The 19,311-nt window shown below is 43.5% G+C and overlaps 1 protein-coding gene across 2 annotated transcripts in view; it reads right to left on the reverse strand.

Annotated features, from left to right (window-relative positions):
• The window catches only part of PELI2 (pellino E3 ubiquitin protein ligase family member 2), an 80,914-nt gene extending 61,942 nt beyond the window's left edge, over nucleotides 1-18,972 (reverse strand). For both annotated transcript variants that reach the window (XR_014184710.1, XM_082059371.1), the window contains exon 1: nucleotides 18,788-18,972. Coding sequence is in view for 1 of the 2 variants with exons in the window: in XM_082059371.1 (XP_081915497.1) it covers nucleotides 18,788-18,864 (77 nt within the window). In the remaining variant the exon portion in view is untranslated. The remainder of the gene's footprint in view (nucleotides 1-18,787) is intronic.
• Nucleotides 18,973-19,311: the final 339 nt, after the last annotated feature.

Here is a 19,311-nt window from a genome sequence, read left to right on the forward strand (position 1 = left end):
TCTTAAATACTTTTGGAATACTCGTTAGCATAGCGATCCATCCTGTATGCTCACCACAAACCTCCTGTCCCCCAGCACCAAAGTTTGGCACAGCCTGCCTAGTTTACTGCTACCTGTGCAGTCCTAGAGCCTCCAAAGAGCCTTCAGTAAACTGCAGTCTGACCCGAGAACCCCTAGAGTTATCAGGCATATAGTTAGTATAGCTATTAGAACCCCTCGAGTTATTAGAACCCCTCGAGTTATTAGAACCCCTCGAGTTATTAGAACCCCTCGAGTTATTAGAACCCCTCGAGTTATTAGAACCCCTCGAGTTATTAGAACCCCTCGAGTTATTAGAACCCCTCGAGTTATTAGAACCCCTCGAGTTATTAGAACCCCTCGAGTTATTAGAACCCCTCGAGTTATTAGAACCCCTCAAGTTATAGTTTTAGTTATTATTACAAGTTGCTCCTAATTGCTCCTGCTACCATTAGGAAGCTAGCAATCAGCTTGACCAAAAGCTGTATACGACAGTTATGGTGGTTTTCTGTTCAAATACAGATCTTTCTGATCAGAATCGCAAGTATGGATTAGCTGAATACATGGCTATGAGGTTATGCACGTACAACAGATAAGCTAGAACCTACGTCCGTCCTTCAGGAGGTACATACATTAAATAGAACCTTATCTAGCAAAAACACTGTGAGAAATCACAGGTGAAGGAGCTGGGGCTCTGCAAGGTGACCTTGCTTCTCCCTTGGTGTTCTGGGACACAACTCCTTGCTCTTCTGGTTCACAAGTTCCTGATTGATGGGAAAAAGCTCATTTCTGGCTGCTACAGCCTCTTCTCATTCTCCCCCAAGCAAGGAAAGGATCTGGTGAGCTACAGTTCAGATTAAATCCCAGGCTGTTTATCAGACTATTCCACTCCACAGTCAGCAGAATTACACACTGTTACAATAACTGCAACATAATAGTCGGAAAAAAATAATCAAGTTTGGTTTAAGGAGAATATTTATAGAAAACACAGCTGATTAATCCTCATGCATGTTTAGCTTACATAATACAGGCAACTCAAGACAACATATACCTGATCTATTATACATTAAGTATTTAAGCCACAGCTTAATGTTAAATACTTTAACTACTCATAACAGCCAGGAGTACAGTTTTGGTTCATGTAAACTACCTGATATTTCTTCTGGGGTGAGAGGAATTTACTATGGCAAACTCTTATAATTCTCTTTGAGCATATTTTTCTTAGCAAGTGGTTTGTTACTTGCCCCAGATTATTCTTCTGGAAAATAATTTACTTCTGCTTTCGTGAAATCCAAGACAGCAGACCCTTGCCACCACTTTTCAGAGTTCTAAGTTTCAATTGGCATTGTAACATTAGTATAATTAAAGAAATTCGAGATCGTCAACAGTGCGTGTTAATGACAACATGGCAATGGGTATTTCAAGAGGCGGTAATAGAAGATATTTGCTGCATAGGCTTCTGCAAGACAACTATATAAGCAGCACAAAGAGTTTGATTAAAAGCTAATACCTTAATAGAGCCTAAAGGAACATGCTGGTGCAAACTACTGGAGCATCAGGATGAGCTTCAGTTAAAGTAGTCAAATAACCCGACAGCTCCAAACAATTTAATAGCTGAAAACCTGCATAGACAGCCCAGTTACACACTGCAACCAGAGAAAGGAATTATTATAATCTCACCTACAACGTAGATTTCTTAGAAGCCATTCATAACCATGACACTACTAGAGAAAAAGAGCAGCTACATTTAATAGGAACGACCCCCCACCAAAACCCCACATTTAAGATACCATTATAACAATTCCAATATAAGTAATATGCCAGAAGAGCATTAGAATGCAAGGGGTTTTCCTTTTAGGAAGCAAAGGGTAAGGGAATCTGTTCTTTCACATAACGACTTCCTTAACAATCCTTATTTCCAACATTTTACTGCTCCCCCAGCGTTCATTTCACAAGGCGGCAATTTTATTCAGTGCTTTAAGCCCATGTCCAAAGCTGTCACCTAAAACCATTCACCACTGCATAAAACCAACAGCAAAATACAGGGTATAAACTAATCAAAGTCATTTCAAAGCACGCTTTTTATTCCAGCTAAAAGAGCAGAAGAGGTGGGCAAAGCACTATGTTTAGAGAATCCTCCTTCCAACCCTAAATCTCTCCTACTATAAAGGAAATGCTATTCATCCGAGATCTATAATCTAGCCAAGCACCACTGAATTGCTTGATACAGCGTTTTGTTGAACTAAATACAGATATATATGATAGAAAGCAAGATGTAGCTTTTACTACACTCAAAACAAGTCAGATAAACACAGAATCCCATTCAAAGTGCTAACGCACAGCTGGGTTTGATGCAAAGAGAAAGAAGTGAAGGAAAAAGACAGTATGTCCAAAACAGAGGCTTAGGATCCACACACTTCTGTTTGGAAACAACTTACAGACTTCTCTTAAATATCGAATTTAAAAAAGGCTGCAAGTTTCAAAATTAAGACAAATTAGACTTCATATAACGCAGAGACAAACCTCAAAACATGACATACCAAACATGGTCCCAACCTATTTCCGCTCCATATGTGCTTGAAGGTGCAAAGGCAAGGAATGAATAGTAATAACACAATGTTACATCTGAAACCGCACCGTATTAAACATTACAGAGAAACTACATTTGATTCAAAGGACGATTTGGGCCATTTAAAAAAATGCGCCATTTGGATAATCCATTTCCTAAGCAATCAATTGCTTTCCCTAAAACATTATCAAGGACTATTTGACAGTTCACATTTTCATAACAGGAAGTGATAGCTTTCTTATAACTACAGTTATCCTCCAAATACAACCAGTTGTGATACAATTTTTCTGCTTCCAAAGACAAGAAATTCCAGAATGTCCATTAGTTAAAGCTTTTTCAAACATTCAGGCATGACAAGAATCTTCTTATGTTCTTTCTAGTATCATTTAGCGCAGAGGAAGAGATAAAATTTGCATCTATTTTGCAAATATAGGTGATCTCACAGGCAGTGTACTGAATAGAAAGTAAAACACTCCCGTACTGCATCCCAACCTGCAACATCAGTGTCAAATCCTATCAATTTTAACATCCCTTTTGGTTTCCCAGGGAAAAGAGCCTTTCAAATGCACAGCTCCCTGTTCATCCCAACTGCTTAACAGAATCCCAAGTGTTTCCCTCAGAAACAGAAAATAAAGAATCGTATTTTCTTCTTTGCAGCACTTAAGTAATACTGCCTCTCTTGCTCAGTATCACTGGCACTACATTACCATCAATTGTTATAGTGGGACAAGCAGTCAAAGGCAAGATAATCCACCGCACAGCCTGCTGCAAGCAGGTTTAGAGCAGGTAAAAAAAACCCACAACAACACATGTGCACCACCAAACCCACACAAAACCAAAGAATCCAGAAAGTCAGGGGTTGGAAGGGCCCTGGAAAGCTCATCCAGTGCAATCCCCCCATGGAGCAGGAACACCCAGATGAGGTTACACAGGAAGGTGTCCAGGCGGGTTGGAATGTCTCAAGGAGACTCCACAACCTCCCTGGGCAGCCTGGGCCAGTGTTCTGTTACCCTCATTGAGAAGACGTTTCTTCTCAAATTTAAGTGGAACCTCTTGTGTTCCAGTTTGTACCCACTGCCCCTTGTCCTACCGTTGGTTGTTACTAGAAGAGCCTGGCTCCATCCTTCTGACACTCCCCCTTTCCATATTGATCCTCATGAATGAGTCCCCCCTCAGTCTCCTCTTGTCCAGCTCCAGAGCCCCAGCTCCCTCAGCCTTTCCTCACACGGGAGATGCTCCACTCCCTTCAGCATCTTGGTGGCTGCGCTGGACTCTCTCCAGCAGTTCCCTGTCCTGCTGGAACTGAGGGGCCACAACTGGACACAAGATTCCAGGTGTGGTCTCCCCAGGGCAGAGCAGAGGGGCAGGAGAACCTCTCTGACCTACTGACCACCCCCTTCTAACCCACCCCAGGTACCATTGGCTTCCTGGCCACAAGGGCCCAGTGCTGGCTCATGGTCATCCTGCTGTCCCCAGGACCCCCAGGACAATTACCTTTCTACCTTGTAGCACCAAGTAAAATCTAGAGACCCAAAGTTCCCAGCTGGAAATTATCATATAGGGCAGCTACACTACAACCTAGTTGGACCAGATGTACCAACCCGGCTGAGATCACTCGGTGGTTACATTTAGCATGCAGCACTCACTGCAAGTTACTGTCAGAGTTTCCTGCTTTTAACCCTTCCTCTCCAAATAAATATAAAGAAAAAAAGGAGCATTCTGTGAGGCAGATGTAGAAATAAAACCAGCGAGAGCTAAAGAACACACACAAGCCTGTTCTTTGGTAACAACCATGTTATGCGCCCTAAAAAAACATACAGGATCAATTATTTGTCATGCTCAGTTTTAAAGAACTACCTGAAACCTGATCAGTGTGTGTACCATCAGTACACAAGCATCACAGCACAGCCAAAGCTGTGGGGTTTGTTTAAAAAAGTCTTAATAAGACAGAAATTAACAGTGCAGCAATGCAGAAAACCAGACTTCTATATATCTTCTTCAGGCTTAAAACACCCTGACAACTTACTAATTCACAGCAACCCTGGGTGTTTGCTTTTATCATAATCTATAACAAAGTTAATCAGTCACCTCTAGCCAGGAAAACATTTGGCAAGGCTGTTAAATGTTTACTGCTGATCAGCAAAACTAATTCTGATCTCTATAGCTTTTACGCCAGCAAAGTGTTTCAGTTTCACACTTCTACCCACAACATTTTAAGATTTTTCTTCCCATAAGAGGACTCCCCAAAATATTACATCAAATAAGCATTGACTCCTTACAGGTCTCAGAACACCATCATTAATATTTAAGAAATATGAATTATCTGCATGCACTTACTAAGGATGAATCCCAGAATAGTTGGGATTGGAAGGGCCCTGGAAAGCTCATCCAGTGCAATCCCCCCATGGAGCAGGAACACCCAGATGAGGTTACACAGGAAGGTGTCCAGGCGGGTTGGAATGTCTGCACAGAAGGAGACTCCACAACCTCCCTGGGCAGCCTGGGACAGGCTCTGCCACCCTCACCGGGAACAAGTTTCTTCTCAAATTTAAGTGGAACCTCTTGTGTTCCAGCTTGTACCCATTACCCCTTGTCCTATCACTGGTTGTCACCGAGAAGAGCCTGGCTCCATCCTCCTGACACTCACCCTTTATATATCTGTAAACATTAATGAGGTCACCCCTCAGTTTTCTCTTCTCCAAGCTCCAGAGCCCCAGCTCCCTCAGCCTTTCCTCACACGGGAGATGCTCCACTCCCTTGATCTTCGTTGCCCTGCGCTGGACTCTCTCCAGCAGTTCCCTGTCCTGCTGGAACTGAGGGGCCACAACTGGACACAATATTCCAGCTGTGGTCTCCCCAGGGCAGAGTAGAAGGGCAGGAGAATCTCTCTTGACCTTCTGATCACCCCCTTCTAATCCACCCCAGGTACCATTGGCTTCCTGGCCACAAGAGCCCAGTGCTGGCTCATGGTCAGGGTCATGCTCAGCCACAGAAGTGATGTACTCCTCAAGCTTTTAATTTCCAGATGCTCAGAGATTCTGATCTCGATCAAACAGATTTTGCACCACCATTGTCCCCAGATGGGAAGGCAGTGATGAGGCAAAACGTGGTTTTATGCAAAATAACTACGCAAGACTGTTTATACACAGATGGAACCACTGAAACCCTAAAGCCACGCTGAAGGTTCCATAGCAGCCAAGTTTCTTGGAGGAACAAAATTTACACTTAGCTTATTTGCAGTGCTAATCTAGCCTGCCCACTTCTGATTACTTACTCTACAAGCTGAAGTCTCAGAAAATTTGTGTTTGTACATTCCAACAGATATTAAGTAATGCGCACAAGTGGCACAATGGTTTGTAGAACAGAAAACAAGTTTAAAACCACATATAGTTCTCCCTCAATTTTTTTTTCCTTTGGAAATCCATCTCTTTTTCTTCGCCAAAACCCACAAAGACAGTCAGCAAACTATTACTATTTTTGTTCACCAGCTTTCAAAAAAAAAAAAAACCCAAGCCAACCCATATGTTTCTCTCTATTTTTTTTCATTTTTAAAGGCGAGGATGCCCTATGGGGCAAACTAGATCAAGAAAACAGAGCAACTGTTTAAAGCAATGTTTCCCAAAGCACAGGCTGTAATTCCAGGATTTAGAAATAGCATTTGCAAGGCAAATGATAAGTCAGCTGCAGAAATAAAGCTTGTGAACCCAAGACTGAAATTGGAAGTGGGTTCCCCAGCAAAGCACATCTGAGAAGAGCTAGTTTAGATACACAGAAATCAAGAGATCGATTACAGCTGGCAGGCTCATGAGATTCCCTTTTGCCCTCAAGTTTTTATACCTGACATCACTCTCCATAAGGGCACCTTGGCCACCAGAACACTGTTTGCAACTGAATAGGGGAGTAGTGCGATACTAAGAAAACTTGCACCCCACACCCCTGCCAGTGCATGAGAATGAACAAGTACAAATAATCTCATTTTTACGTGGGTTTTGCAGATACCTAAATTCTTACCTCTTCTCCCTTGCCCAGATAAAGATACTGCATGTGCATTTTAGAATATAGGCAGTACATTCCCTTGCTTCCCTGTCAATACTGTGGCATTACACCTGTAAGAATATTTGCAGAGGTCTCCCACAACTGCTTTACTTTCCTCCTACAGCCCTATCAAAAGCAGAGGAAAGGGCTATCGTATTGGCTTCTATTACATAGAAATCTCTCAGGCAAGAAATGCCATCGCTCTACCACCTCTGAGTAGCACAAGGTAAGAATTATGTACAGAAACACACCCCAGTCTCTTTAAATATCTTAATCCATAAACCTCAAAAATAAACCTTCTGTAACTGCCCATAATAATGGAACAACCCCGAAGTTCACTAGAGAGACATTCGTATCTGGGCAAATCCCAAATGAATTTTCTCCTTTCAGAGTTTCAGCCAAGGACAAAAGTCCTCAACTAGGCTATTTTACAACCACTTGGAAAGGGAGACTTTCCACATGCAGATAATTTCATGTTTATGTGGAGTAACACAGAGTAATAGTCTTCGTTCTGAACTGTGCTCGTACCTGAGCAGCAAAAGCGTGAGGCTGCTACACTACATGGGATACTTACTTGCAATTCCCAAAATTAAAGTTTCAGGTTCAAAATGCTTTCAAAAAGCTGAATTTCCAAAATAAGCAGATACTGAGCTAATTCTTCAGGGCCATACTTTTTAGGAGAAAAGAGTCTTATTTGATGTACAGAGTTTGACAAGTGTTGTCAAAATTAAATGGTATAGCAGGATGCTGGAGATGCTGAAGGGAGTGGAGCATCTCCCGTGTGAGGAAAGGCTGAGGGGGCTGGGGCTGGGGCTCTGGAGCTGGAGGAGAGTACGTATCTCGTGGTGATGTGTACTTTTGCTTTGGATCTGTTCATCTCTGCTCTTTCACTAAAAAGTATGGCCCTGAAGAATTAGCTCAGTATCTGCTTATTTTGGAAATTCAGCTTTTTGAAAGCATTTTGAACCTGAAACTTTAATTTAAGGAAGAAATGAAAGATTATTGCTAACCAGACCCACTCTTTAGACTTAGTAATGAATAAACATGGGAAGTTATTATCATTTCAGTAAGCAAAAGCCTGCTTACAGTCACTTGCATAGGCTTCAATTAGTTCACACACAAGAATGGTAGTGGAGGGAGAACATCACTTTGCACATCTGTTTTTAATTAATAACTTATTTTTATAAATGAACACACTTACTTTCTGGACATTAAAGAGCATCATACATGCTTACCTACCAATAAGATGGTTTACTCAACTAAGGGTTTTGCTGCCTTGCCTTATGCATGACAAACTGATCTTTAATGCATTTCTCTAACCCTACGTAGCACAAAGCATCACACTTTTACCACCTGACATATTCGTAACGATTTTCATCAGTTCATAAAACTGTGACAGCTGTTTTTTCTCAACTGCCATCTCTGCCCAAAACTTACAAATCAGCCCATATTCTTCCTGTCTTCGGTCTGAATAGAGTCTGCAACTGGAATTCAGCCAACCCCAAATCTAGTTCCTTCCTGCCTGCACCAGCTACGAAATGCCCAGAGGAGAAAGAGCAAATCACTTTTGCCACAGAAAGATCCGCTTACCCTTTAACAAAGCATTATTTTACAATTGTTCTCTCTATGCTGAGGGATTTCCAGTAGGTAAAGCCTTAATAAAACCAGTCTCCTCCAAGAGGTTTAAAGTACAAAGTAGCAATATACGATCAGAGGCCAATTCCTGAATTGAATTTAAAGTCACATTGAACGTAATGAACTAGGAGGGTACACTGAGCTTGACTTAGCCCCTGCTAATCACTTAAACCCTAGCTTAAGTGCTCACAGAGGGAACTGCACTTGATATTTTCTAGTCTTCCTGCATCCTTACATGGAAAGGTATTTGCTATATTACACCAGCCCCTGCATGCTGGAAACTCAAAACTTGCAATAAAACTAGATATATAGCATTCAAGTATTGCAGCTGGAAGTGCGATTGTGCAACTAAAGAGAACACAGAGCTGAGCCAGCAACGTAACCAAGTATTTTGTGCTTAAACATGGAAAGTAAGGCACAAAACAGGAGTCAAAAGTTAAGGCTTTTTTTGCTCTGACAGCAAGCAGACTGTGAAAAAACTGCAAAAAATGGCATATTTATCTCTCAAAGGTAACAGGAGGTACGTATTTTGCGGTTTTGGGAAAGCCCTGTTAAAGTCTTTCAATGGGTGCAGAGGCTCACTACCTAAGAGAGTTCTTTAAGAAATGCTTTTGGAATTATGGAAAAAACTTCCGGTGCACATGCCTAAAAACAAATGAGCAGCTTGCAGTCTCCATCCCGGCACCTTCAGCAAGACATCCTACCTAAGGAAAATCTCACCACAGTCAAGAAGCCAAAAGCATTTCGGCTTCCACAGTCACTGCCCACCGAGCTCCTGTGGCCTCCAGGGACGCCGGTACCGTCCCAAGAGCAGCTGGCTGGCCAAGGCTGTTTAAAGGCATCTCTTGTGCTTCAGGCTTTTCATTAGTCCAGTGAAGACCAGCTAAGAACAAAAGATGTGTAAAACAAACACGCAAGACTGATCTGTTCGGCTATCGCCAAAGTGCCTTCTCCAGATTTAGCTCTGATGGAAGAAGTTCCCCAGCTGTTCATATCAACCAAAGCCTGGCTCATCGCAGATCTGTTCTAGGACCAATTTGTTCCATTTGCCTAAATTTCTGGTAATTTCTTGGTGAAAATCACCAAAGTACTAACAGCTCATTCAATTAAATATTCTGGCAGAATCAGATTAGGGAAGACTTCTACAAAGAAATCCTCCATCTCTCCTACTGTTCTGCCAGAGGGGCTACAGACCTGCAGTGAGGTGTAACCTTCAGACCACACCTGGAATATTGTGTCCAGTTGTGGCCCCTCAGTTCCAGCAGGACAGGGAACTGCTGGAGAGAGTCCAGCGCAGCCACCAAGATGCTGAAGGAAGTGGAGCATCTCCCGTGTGAGGAAAGGCTGAGGGAGCTGGGGCTCTGGAGCTGGACAAGAGGACACTGAGGGGGGACTCATTCATGGGATCAATATGGAAAGGGGGAGTGTCAGGAGGATGGAGCCAGGTTCTTCTCAGTGACAACCAATGGTAGGACCAGGGGGTAATGGGTACAAACTGGAACACAAAAGGTTCCACTTAAATTTGAGAAGAAACTTGTTCCTGGTGAGGGTGGCAGAGCCTGGCCCAGGCTGCCCAGGGAGGTTGTGGAGTCTCCTTCTGTGCAGACATTCCAACCCGCCTGGACACCTTCCTGTGTAACCTCATCTGGGTGTTCCTGCTCCATGGGGGGATTGCACTGGATGAGCTTTCCAGGTCCCTTCCAATCCCAACTATTCTGAGATCCTGTGAACCTCTCCCACCACACACATGGTTCTGGAACAGCACTTCTGCCCACAGGTTCTGACTAAATGCCACACACTAAACTCCTGAATTCAGAACTCACTCCCTGATACACTGGGAAAACATTCCAGCAAATTTTAAGATTCAAAGTGGGCCTTAGACATCTGCTAGCAGAAAGGTTAGGACAGCTACAAGGTCACGAATCCTACCTAGTTTGAAATATTTCTCCCCAATGCCAAAATGATTTTTGAATTCAACGATTAAGTTTCACAGCTGTTTGCTCTCAGAGGGCAAGCATGGACTAGGAAGAAGGCAAGCTGAAAGTACAGCAACATTCTGCTTTATTAGCCAACGTTCCATTAAAAAACACAGTTATCTTTGAGATGCTGAACACAGGACGTGCAGGGAAGCAGAACCGTACAGCTCTTAGTACCTTTCAACAGCTTGGTCTTTCCTACAAAAGGACGACATATGCACGCTCCTCCTGTTTCAAAGGCTATGACTCCACCATTACTAAATCAGACATCCACAATCAAAATAAAGTCATGCTGTTGCACGTGAAGAACTACAGCTGTGCTTATATCAGAGTTTCAGCCCATTAACTCCTGTGTCCAGACTAAACAGTCCTTTCACTCTTCCTAAAGGCACGTGCTAGAGAGTTTGCACATTTGGTCTCTAGTTTATTTGTAATACAAGAGGAGATTTAAGCTTTTATATACTTCAATCTGTTTAGTTTACTTTCACACAGTGACTAATCGCCTTCACAGTCAAAACCACTTTGTCTTTATCCATGACATTCACATGCCTTAAGAAGATGCACCTCCTAAGTTTGAAGCCTACCTGTTTAGTCATTATTAAAGCCTAAAGTTTGGAGAATAAAATTATTTCATGACAGCTTATGAACTTAATGGATTCTAAAATTAAGACAGCATCCATATTTGAGGGTGAAGAGTAATATGAAAGCCTACTAAACGCATCACTATAGTAGAAAATAAAGGTTGCCTGCCAAAAGTGTTTATCAGTTAGAAAGACCACGCCAAGACTTCACCCTTGTCCTCAATTCCTTGAATGTAAAGAGGAAAAAGGAGAATTTTGCAACAATAGGGATCAGTTAACATTACAATACTCAAGAAGGGGATCATGTTTCTTGGCCTTCTCCTTTTAACATACTGTGTGTCAAGTGCCTCTAACTCTTTTTGCCTGTCCCCATTCCTTTGGGGCAGCAGCACAGTAAACTGACTGTTTAAGTTAGCACTTGTTTTGCTGTGCAACTGGGTGCTTCTGGCTCAGTTTAATAAAATTAGTCGCTACAGAGTAATGTAGCTATATCATAGTTAACATAAGCAATAAATATGACAGATGAACATTAGGTCTTTATTGCCAAATACTTCATAAGGGTCCGTGTGGTCTTCATCTCGTTCCCTAGCACAGGAAGCCGCCTGCTACATTAAATTAGGAACAGTCCCACATCTAGTTCACCCTCCTTGACTCATTGCTAGTTTTATCTATGGTGAGGCCACAATATGCAGTGTGCCTAAGTCTAATATTAAAGATGGGGAAAACAAACAAACAAACAAACGAAACCACTTAAAGCAAATCACTTCCAGAAGCACCAACCAGGGCTGGTTTGCTTTCCCTCCCTATGGGAGAAAGAAATTGCTATTGATAGAAGCACAGCTAACAGGTCCTTCAGCAGTCAGCACCTTCATATCCTGCCTAAGCAAATTCAGCTCAGCTCAAAACCACTTTGCTTTTAATACAACAAACTCTTCAGCGCTGTAGATGTTGTCTGTATCCATTTTCACAACTGCTGTTTATAATCGCTTTTGTCTACACCACGTTTCTGTTGTGAAACAGAGAAAAGCTTTTAGCCGAATTACACTTTCTTCAGCGGGAGCTGCTTCTATGAAGCTGCATGGACCATTCTGACCGACCTCACAGGACTTCATCGTCTAGCCTTGGAAGAACTGAAAACATCAGCGCAAAACAGCTGATACTTGCTTTTACAGCTCAGAAGCTCCCTGTGTTTAGGAACAGAAGTTATACAAACCAGAATGAGTAAAAGCAACATCTAGACAATGCAAGCCCAGTGTCACCAGTTTCACATATCACGCATAAGCCAAGTACATTGAAATGCCGTGTCCCTCTCTAACAAGACTGAATGTCTATATCGCAACTGTTGAAGCTTCGCTGTGCAAAGATCATTTTCTTGCACCTTAAGCTCTATGAACTCTGGCCAACAAGTGCTGTTTGTGGGAAGGGCAGCAGAAAGTTGTTTATTTTGAAGAGTCAGTCAAACCCATCAAACCCAAAGCCAGCCCTGCTCAGCTATTCCCCCCACGCACCCACAGCACGTTCACCTGCTGCTATGGAAGCCCCTTCTGCTCTTGCCTGCACTATTCCCTTAATATGAGGACCGAGACCTATTCTAAGCCACTGAGTAATAGGATTAAAACAGTCTAATCCCACATGTTACTTACAGTTTGCCTGAGAAGTTACAAATCAGTCCCCCAAAGTATGCGAATGATGCTATAATCTCAAGACCCAGTACTAACCAGCAGATGCCTAAAAAATAAGAGGCAAAGGTAAGGAAGGCATAAAATTCTGAAGTGCATCCTGTCAAGAGGGAAACAAGTTATCTAAAAGAAAAGCTGGACCCCTCCAACACAGTGTTAGCATGTGCAGGTGATAGAAGTGAAAAACGCAAGGACACCATTTAGTGATGTATTTATGAAACAAACTGAGCAGCTTTGCCTTATAATTCTGTGGAAGCGGGCATGCTCTCTGTGCCAGCATCCCCATTCCTGTCCCTCAAGGTTTAAGCTTGTGACAAGTCACATGCAAGCTTTTCAGTGGTGACCTTGGGACAGAGTGAAAATAAACATATTTCTTGATAAAAGGAAAAGCATCCTTGGTACAAATGAGATTTAGAGCATCAGTACAAGCACAGAGTACACCTGGAAACCAGCTAGAGTTTCTGCTTCAAGCTGGGAGCTCAGCCGGAATCCTCCTCTACTTTGCTTGCTTTGCCAACTAGAGGAAAACAAGCCACAAGTAAAACGGTGCAGAACAAGCAAACAACTCTAGTGACACCATGAGAAGCGCTTCTACTAAACACAAAGTCTGTACAACACACTAGAGGAGTCTCCTTGCGAAGGTTACACGCCCATACTCATCACGGATACTCAAGAGAAATTCAGAACCAAAACATGCGTTGACAACAGCAAGAAGACAAACAAGACAACTGCTGGTTCAGGCTACCTAAACAGCTGTAGCGGTTTGCAAACAGTTGTAAAACTTCTCTGCTGCTCCTCTGAACTAATCAACTACCTTCAGCAAGGTGCGTTGGCTCAGGCACAGTGCCGGCTTCTCATTAGCTTAAAGGAAAAGAAGGTTGCATCTTAAAGTATCGTGTTGATACGTGCTATTGCTATTGAGGAATAAGGGCAGAGCGAGTTAGAGAGCAGTATGAACTCCATTAAAAAAATTGAGTAAAAACCAGACATAATTTAGTTTGAACTGGATAATAAAAAGTTCCTGACTTGTTAGGAAAAAATCTGTTCTCCAGCAACCTTGTAATCACAGTTGAAAACCAGCCTGCTGTTAAGATGGAGCATCAAACGGCTTAAGCAAGATGCTGCTTTCAGCAGCAACAACAACCACAATCTTAATAGCCTAGAAAGCAATTTCTAGTTTTATATGCATATTTTTAAGTAGAGTCAAGTGGACTCTCACAGCATCTACTCATTTATAAATTTCAACTGAAAATGGAAAACTATGCATCCCTAATTATGCCAAGATTGGAAAGGAGCAGCTATTTGGTTCTACAAGGGAAGTGCATCAGTCAAAGGCAACGGTGTCTTACATTTCTCAGACTTGTTTACTCAGCGTATACAGTTCCTTTTCCATATTTTAAAGACAAAAAATTCATCTTCCACTTGGACATGTGCAACTCACTGCCTGTACATGCCAAAGGGATTACAGTTTAACTTCCAGAATGCACTCAGTTTCCTTTCTATAACAAACTTTAAACATGCAGATGTTTGACACTCTGATTTGCTTCAACAAATACAGATTTTTGCTTCTAGAGTTTGACGTTTCTGCTTTCTGATTTTACATCGGTATCGAGATGCTGTGAATAAAGCCCACAGCTGGATACAAATCTGTACTCTGAGACAGTCAAAAGTACTCCAAGGAATAGGTTAGTTGCAGAAAATCAACTCAGATATGTTTTCTTTCTTAGCTTAAATGAAGCAAAACCATTTCTCTGTGCTGCCATTCACAAGCTTTCACTGAAAAAAAATCTTTCCTCAAATATAACCCTTTCTACTACCTTTTTTTCTTACACTGCAGTTAATGTTCTATTCAGCCACAATACTTTTGGTGTTTGATTAATATACTTGCAAGCTCTGAACTGGCACTGATCGCATATTCTCAATACTCAGCACATGAGATCCATCATAAACTAAGCACAAGACATAAAGGTCTCCAGGAAGCCACTGTCAATATCAAATAAAAAAATAAATCAGTTTCTCCAGAACAGCAGCCTTCAAGCTATGACTGTTGAAGCAAATGATTCTCAGAATCATGACCTTGAATGTATTTAACGGGTGGTACCATTATTTGCTATAGACACTCCTTTAAATAAAGCCTGAAGTCCATTTTTAAATAAGGCTCAAAAGCAGAACTCAAGTCATCTGAGCAGTTTCACCAATATATCTACACCATACAGGGCACAAAAATCACAGAATCGTTAAACAAAGCTTCAACTTGATATCAAAGAACGTAAGTGCGACATAAGTTGACAGTTTAATGTAATAATCAGGACGACCCTCCTGCAGCATTTGGTCCGTAAAGAGAATAAACAGCTATCAAGGATAAGCAGAGAGACCATAGCACATCGGCATTTGCCAACGCTACTGAAAAACTGCATCGGCTTCTTCCTGAACTGCACAGCAAGACATTAACAAACGAGTTCCATGAAGAGCCAGACAGGTAAGTTAAAAACTGGAAATGTGCTTAAAAGGGGGAAACACTTCAGGAACTGTATTTAGCCCATCAAGGAAGCAGGAGTTAAGGAACAACTTTGATTCATCACAGAAATGAGAAGCAGGTGTCTAAAAATGAAAAAAACATGTCCAAAATCTAAATTTGCTCCAAGTATAAAGTGGTCTATCAATCAGAACAACTTCTCAGAGGTTACTATAGAATTTTCCACTATAAACACAGGCGGTGGGATGACTCTGCCCACCAAAGCTGCTCCATCACTCCCCTCCTCAGCTCAACAGGGTGGAGAAAATATAACAAAAGGCTCATGGGGCAAGATATGGACATGGAGATCACCCAGCAATTACCATCACAGGCAAAACAGGCTTGAGTTGGGAAAATTATCTTATTACCAGAGTAGCATCGTGAGAAAAAACCAAATCTTAGTAAGAAATAATACACTTACATGCAACACACCTATTAGAAACCCCCCTCCCAAACTCCTTAGAATTGATTGTAATGCACCACTTTGAAAGCATGTAATGTCAGGTATAAAATCCTTTCACTGCTAGAGATCTCAGCCATTGACTAAACCTTATGTTGCTTTGGTATTCCTCCTTCTACTGACAAAATTCTCATCAAGTTTCTGAGAAGTTAAAGCTGCACCGTGCCGTCCCAAAGGAAGAGATTGAATAGCCCACAGTTATCACTGAAAAACAGAATAAATCCTTCAAAATGTGATTTGAGTTGGGGGGAAAGGGGGTAGTGGGAGGATGAGGATGGGACATACGGCTCAAGACACTAACCAGGTACAAGTCCAACAGAGGTTACTGGCAAAACCCACTAACACCATGACATTCTATTCAATATCACCTTCAAAACTCCCTCCAGCCCCGTGTTCCAGGAAAAATATAATGGGGCATTACTTTGATAGGACTTCAAATATAGCTTTTTTTTTTTTTTGCTTTTCCTTTTTCAAGAAGAAAAAAATAGAATATGAACATTTCTGCTTCACCAAGAAATCCACAGCCTTTTGTGAACAGATGATGCTGCGAGCAGATGCGCACAAGCAGCTTCACAGTCAAGCAGATGATCTCTTCTTTACCAGCCATCTTGACCTGTCTGGCTTGATCTACATAAACTGTTTTTATTCACTACAACATTGATTATGTAAACCTCGACAAAAATCTTAACCAAACACGCGCTTCCACATCGCTGACAGAAAATATGTACCAGACTACTGGGAGGAGGTTATTAGAAATGTATTTGCTGCAATGACTGACTTTGGATGCCTCGGGCTTTACCCTTTGATCACATTAACGCGCAGACAAGCGATCACAACTATTGCGAGACAATACAGGAACATGTTCTGGTGGGAGAACTACCTACTGCCAAAAGAACGCCTTCCCCTTGATTTAAAGGCCACGTATACAATGACCCTACTTTAATCCTGCTAAAACAGAGTAAGAGCAAAAAAGAACGGGAAAGTTTTGTCATCTTAAAAGCGGGACTCTCAGCAGTTCGCCAGGTGCGCCAATTCCTTTGTTCATCATCCTTTTCACCACCGAATTCAAGTCTCACAGCTCGAGACAGGAGTTATTCATCAACATTACAATCAACGCTTTTTTTTTATCCCCTAAAACCACACACGTCTGAAAAGAGCTTTAAAACAATATCTGGCTGCGATGGCACTCTATCCATTTGAATCAAGCAGTTGTAACCAGAGCTGCGACGCTTCTGCTGGTCCACAGGTCTCAGTGTCGCTATGGGGAGGAGAGCACATTTACATTGTCTTATTTAAATGGAACTGCAGATTACAAGATGCTAATACAAAACAGGTATTAAGAATATGTGTTTTTAGAATACTGAACAGATGCTTAAGCTGTTCCAAGGGCTCCTAGTCACAAATGTTGAGTCACCAAAGAAAAAGAGAGACATGTCTGTATTATTTATGGCACTACATGCAACAGTAAAGACATCTCTGATTGGAAATGCAGTCATCAACTCCTAAAGCGTCAAATGGATCGTAAACCCCCCATCTTCAGTCCAAAAACGGAAAATGTAGTTACTGAAGTCATGGCATTTCCTGGGCTGCTTCTGTCACGTCTACCTATTCCTACATCCCATCCACCACAGTGTGTCAATACGCTGTGTCAGCCACTGCCCTATTGTCTCAGGGCAGCCTATAGACACGGCCAATTCAGCTGCCAGTTTGCAGAATTCTCATTCCTAATTGTACTACAAGGGCAAGAGGATTTGTTTGCTTTTTTAGTACGTGTAACACCCAGAAGATATAACCTCAGTAGTTTTAGAGAACAGCTGATACTCAAATAAAACTAAACTCAGCCTTACAAAGTTTATTTACATTTTATTGGCATGTTTCAATACACAGCAGCGAAGATCAAGGCCTTTGGCAGGACCAATAAGCTGCGATCAATGCATTTCCATATTAAAGGAAAAGCACACCAGACTTTGCTAGGTTAAGATCAGAGCCAAAACATCTCATACTTCTGTACTTTCAACTGCTGCTAAAAATAGTAAAACAACAGAAAGGAAAATGCTTCCAGCTGTGCACAAAAAGCCTCTGCAGCAAAACATCAGTTTACGCACTCTAATTTTATTAAAGATTCAACATTATACTACGGCTTTATTGTCATGGACAGTGCTGCACAGCTGAGGTTACCCTCCATTTCCACAACTGAAAAAGCAAGAATGTTTCTTTATTAAATTTAGCTTGATATGGGTATTTCTCCCGAATCGAGTTACTCGACTTAAATTCATGTCTTTCAAGTGCCACGCTCATGGTAAGAGCTGCATTTTATGCCATGGTAACTGTATCTTGACCTAGTCTCGTGATATGAAACATTTAGCATCCGCTAAGGAAAAAAGGTTCACCATTGGACACAGGAGTACCCACTCTCCACTGTTGTTTTTATTTGCTCCCAGCGATTCAAACAGAGTTGAACACAGTTCTTTAGGAAACAACCCGACCAAAACAAAACAAATAAAAACCCCAACAAAGGAGAATAAGGTTTTCTACGACCTTGCAGCAAATATGTAACAGATTCTGGGGGAGGCTGAATAACACAGCAAGGCTGTAACTGTTCTGCCTCACGGCTGGCTTGAAACCTTCCTATTCTACTTATTACTAAAAATTATTCAATTAACCATACGTTTCTCCATATTAAACTATCAAAATTAAGCATCTCTTAGAAGGTTCACAAGGGCTCTCAGCAAGCACAGCTTAGACGCGTCTCCCTCATCTGCTTCTACTGCGCTCAGCAGAAAGGCTTCCAGCTTTAACAGCAGGGCAAGAACATAATACCAAGAGGATTACTTGAAGATCCGCACCAAGCTGAGAAAATAAACATTTGCGCTACGAATCTGAATATACGCGCTTCACCCTCCCAACCCCCCCCACCCCGGCTTTCCTCCCAATTCCAAAGTCATCTCCCCTGCAGCCCGTCCCTGCGAGCGGGGGAGAAGCCGAGAACCCGGCAACCGGCTGCGGGGATGAGCGCGGCCGCTCCGCACCGGGAAGAATGGGACCGGGGTCTCAACCCCGCGCAAAGTTTCTCCCCAACCCGCCGCCGCAGGCCCCGGTGCCCCCGACATCCCTCCCTCCCGCTCCGAACCACCGGAGCCGCAGCTCCCCCGGCGGGGACGGGACATGCGGCCGCCCCCCCACCCCACCTCCCGGCGGGGAAAGGCGGGAAGCACCGCGTCCCCCCCCAACCCACCGCCCCCTCACCGCGGGTCTCGCTTCCCCGCCGCCCCACGGCCGGTCCCCGCCAGCCGCCCCGGAGCCCGTCCGCAGCGCTCACCCCAGCACCACCAGCTCCCCGTACTTGACGGGCTCCTTGTTAGGCGCGCAGTGCTCCTCCTGGCTGGGGGAAAACATGGGGGCCGCCGCGAAGTCCACCCGGGGCCGCCGCTACAGTCCCATCCGCCGCCGGGGAGCCGGTCCCGAGCGGGCTCCGCGCTGCGCCCCGCACCGAACCCCGCACTGAGCCGCCGGCCGCCCGACAACGGCCACTACACCCGGGGGGGGGGACGGGGGGCGGAGCGCCGAGGGGGACGTACCAAGTGGCCGCGGCAGGGGGTGGGAGGAGCAAAGCGGACCCGCCCCTCACCCCCGCCCCCCCTCTCCCATTCACCGCCTGCGGAGGGGGCGCGCCGCGGCGCCCCGCCCCTTTCTTCGCACCCTGCCCCCCCCTCACCACCCGCGAGTGGTACGGCCTCGCTGTGTTATGTAAACATAGAGTAAAGGGGACGGGGCCGCTCTTAAAGGGGCCGCGCTCCGGCGGGAGGAGCGGGGTGGGGGGCACTGGCTCACAGTGTGGGGTTC

Source organism: Streptopelia decaocto (assembly GCF_964273445.1).
Source record: "Streptopelia decaocto genome assembly, chromosome: 7".
Classification (NCBI taxonomy): Eukaryota; Metazoa; Chordata; class Aves; order Columbiformes; family Columbidae; genus Streptopelia; species Streptopelia decaocto.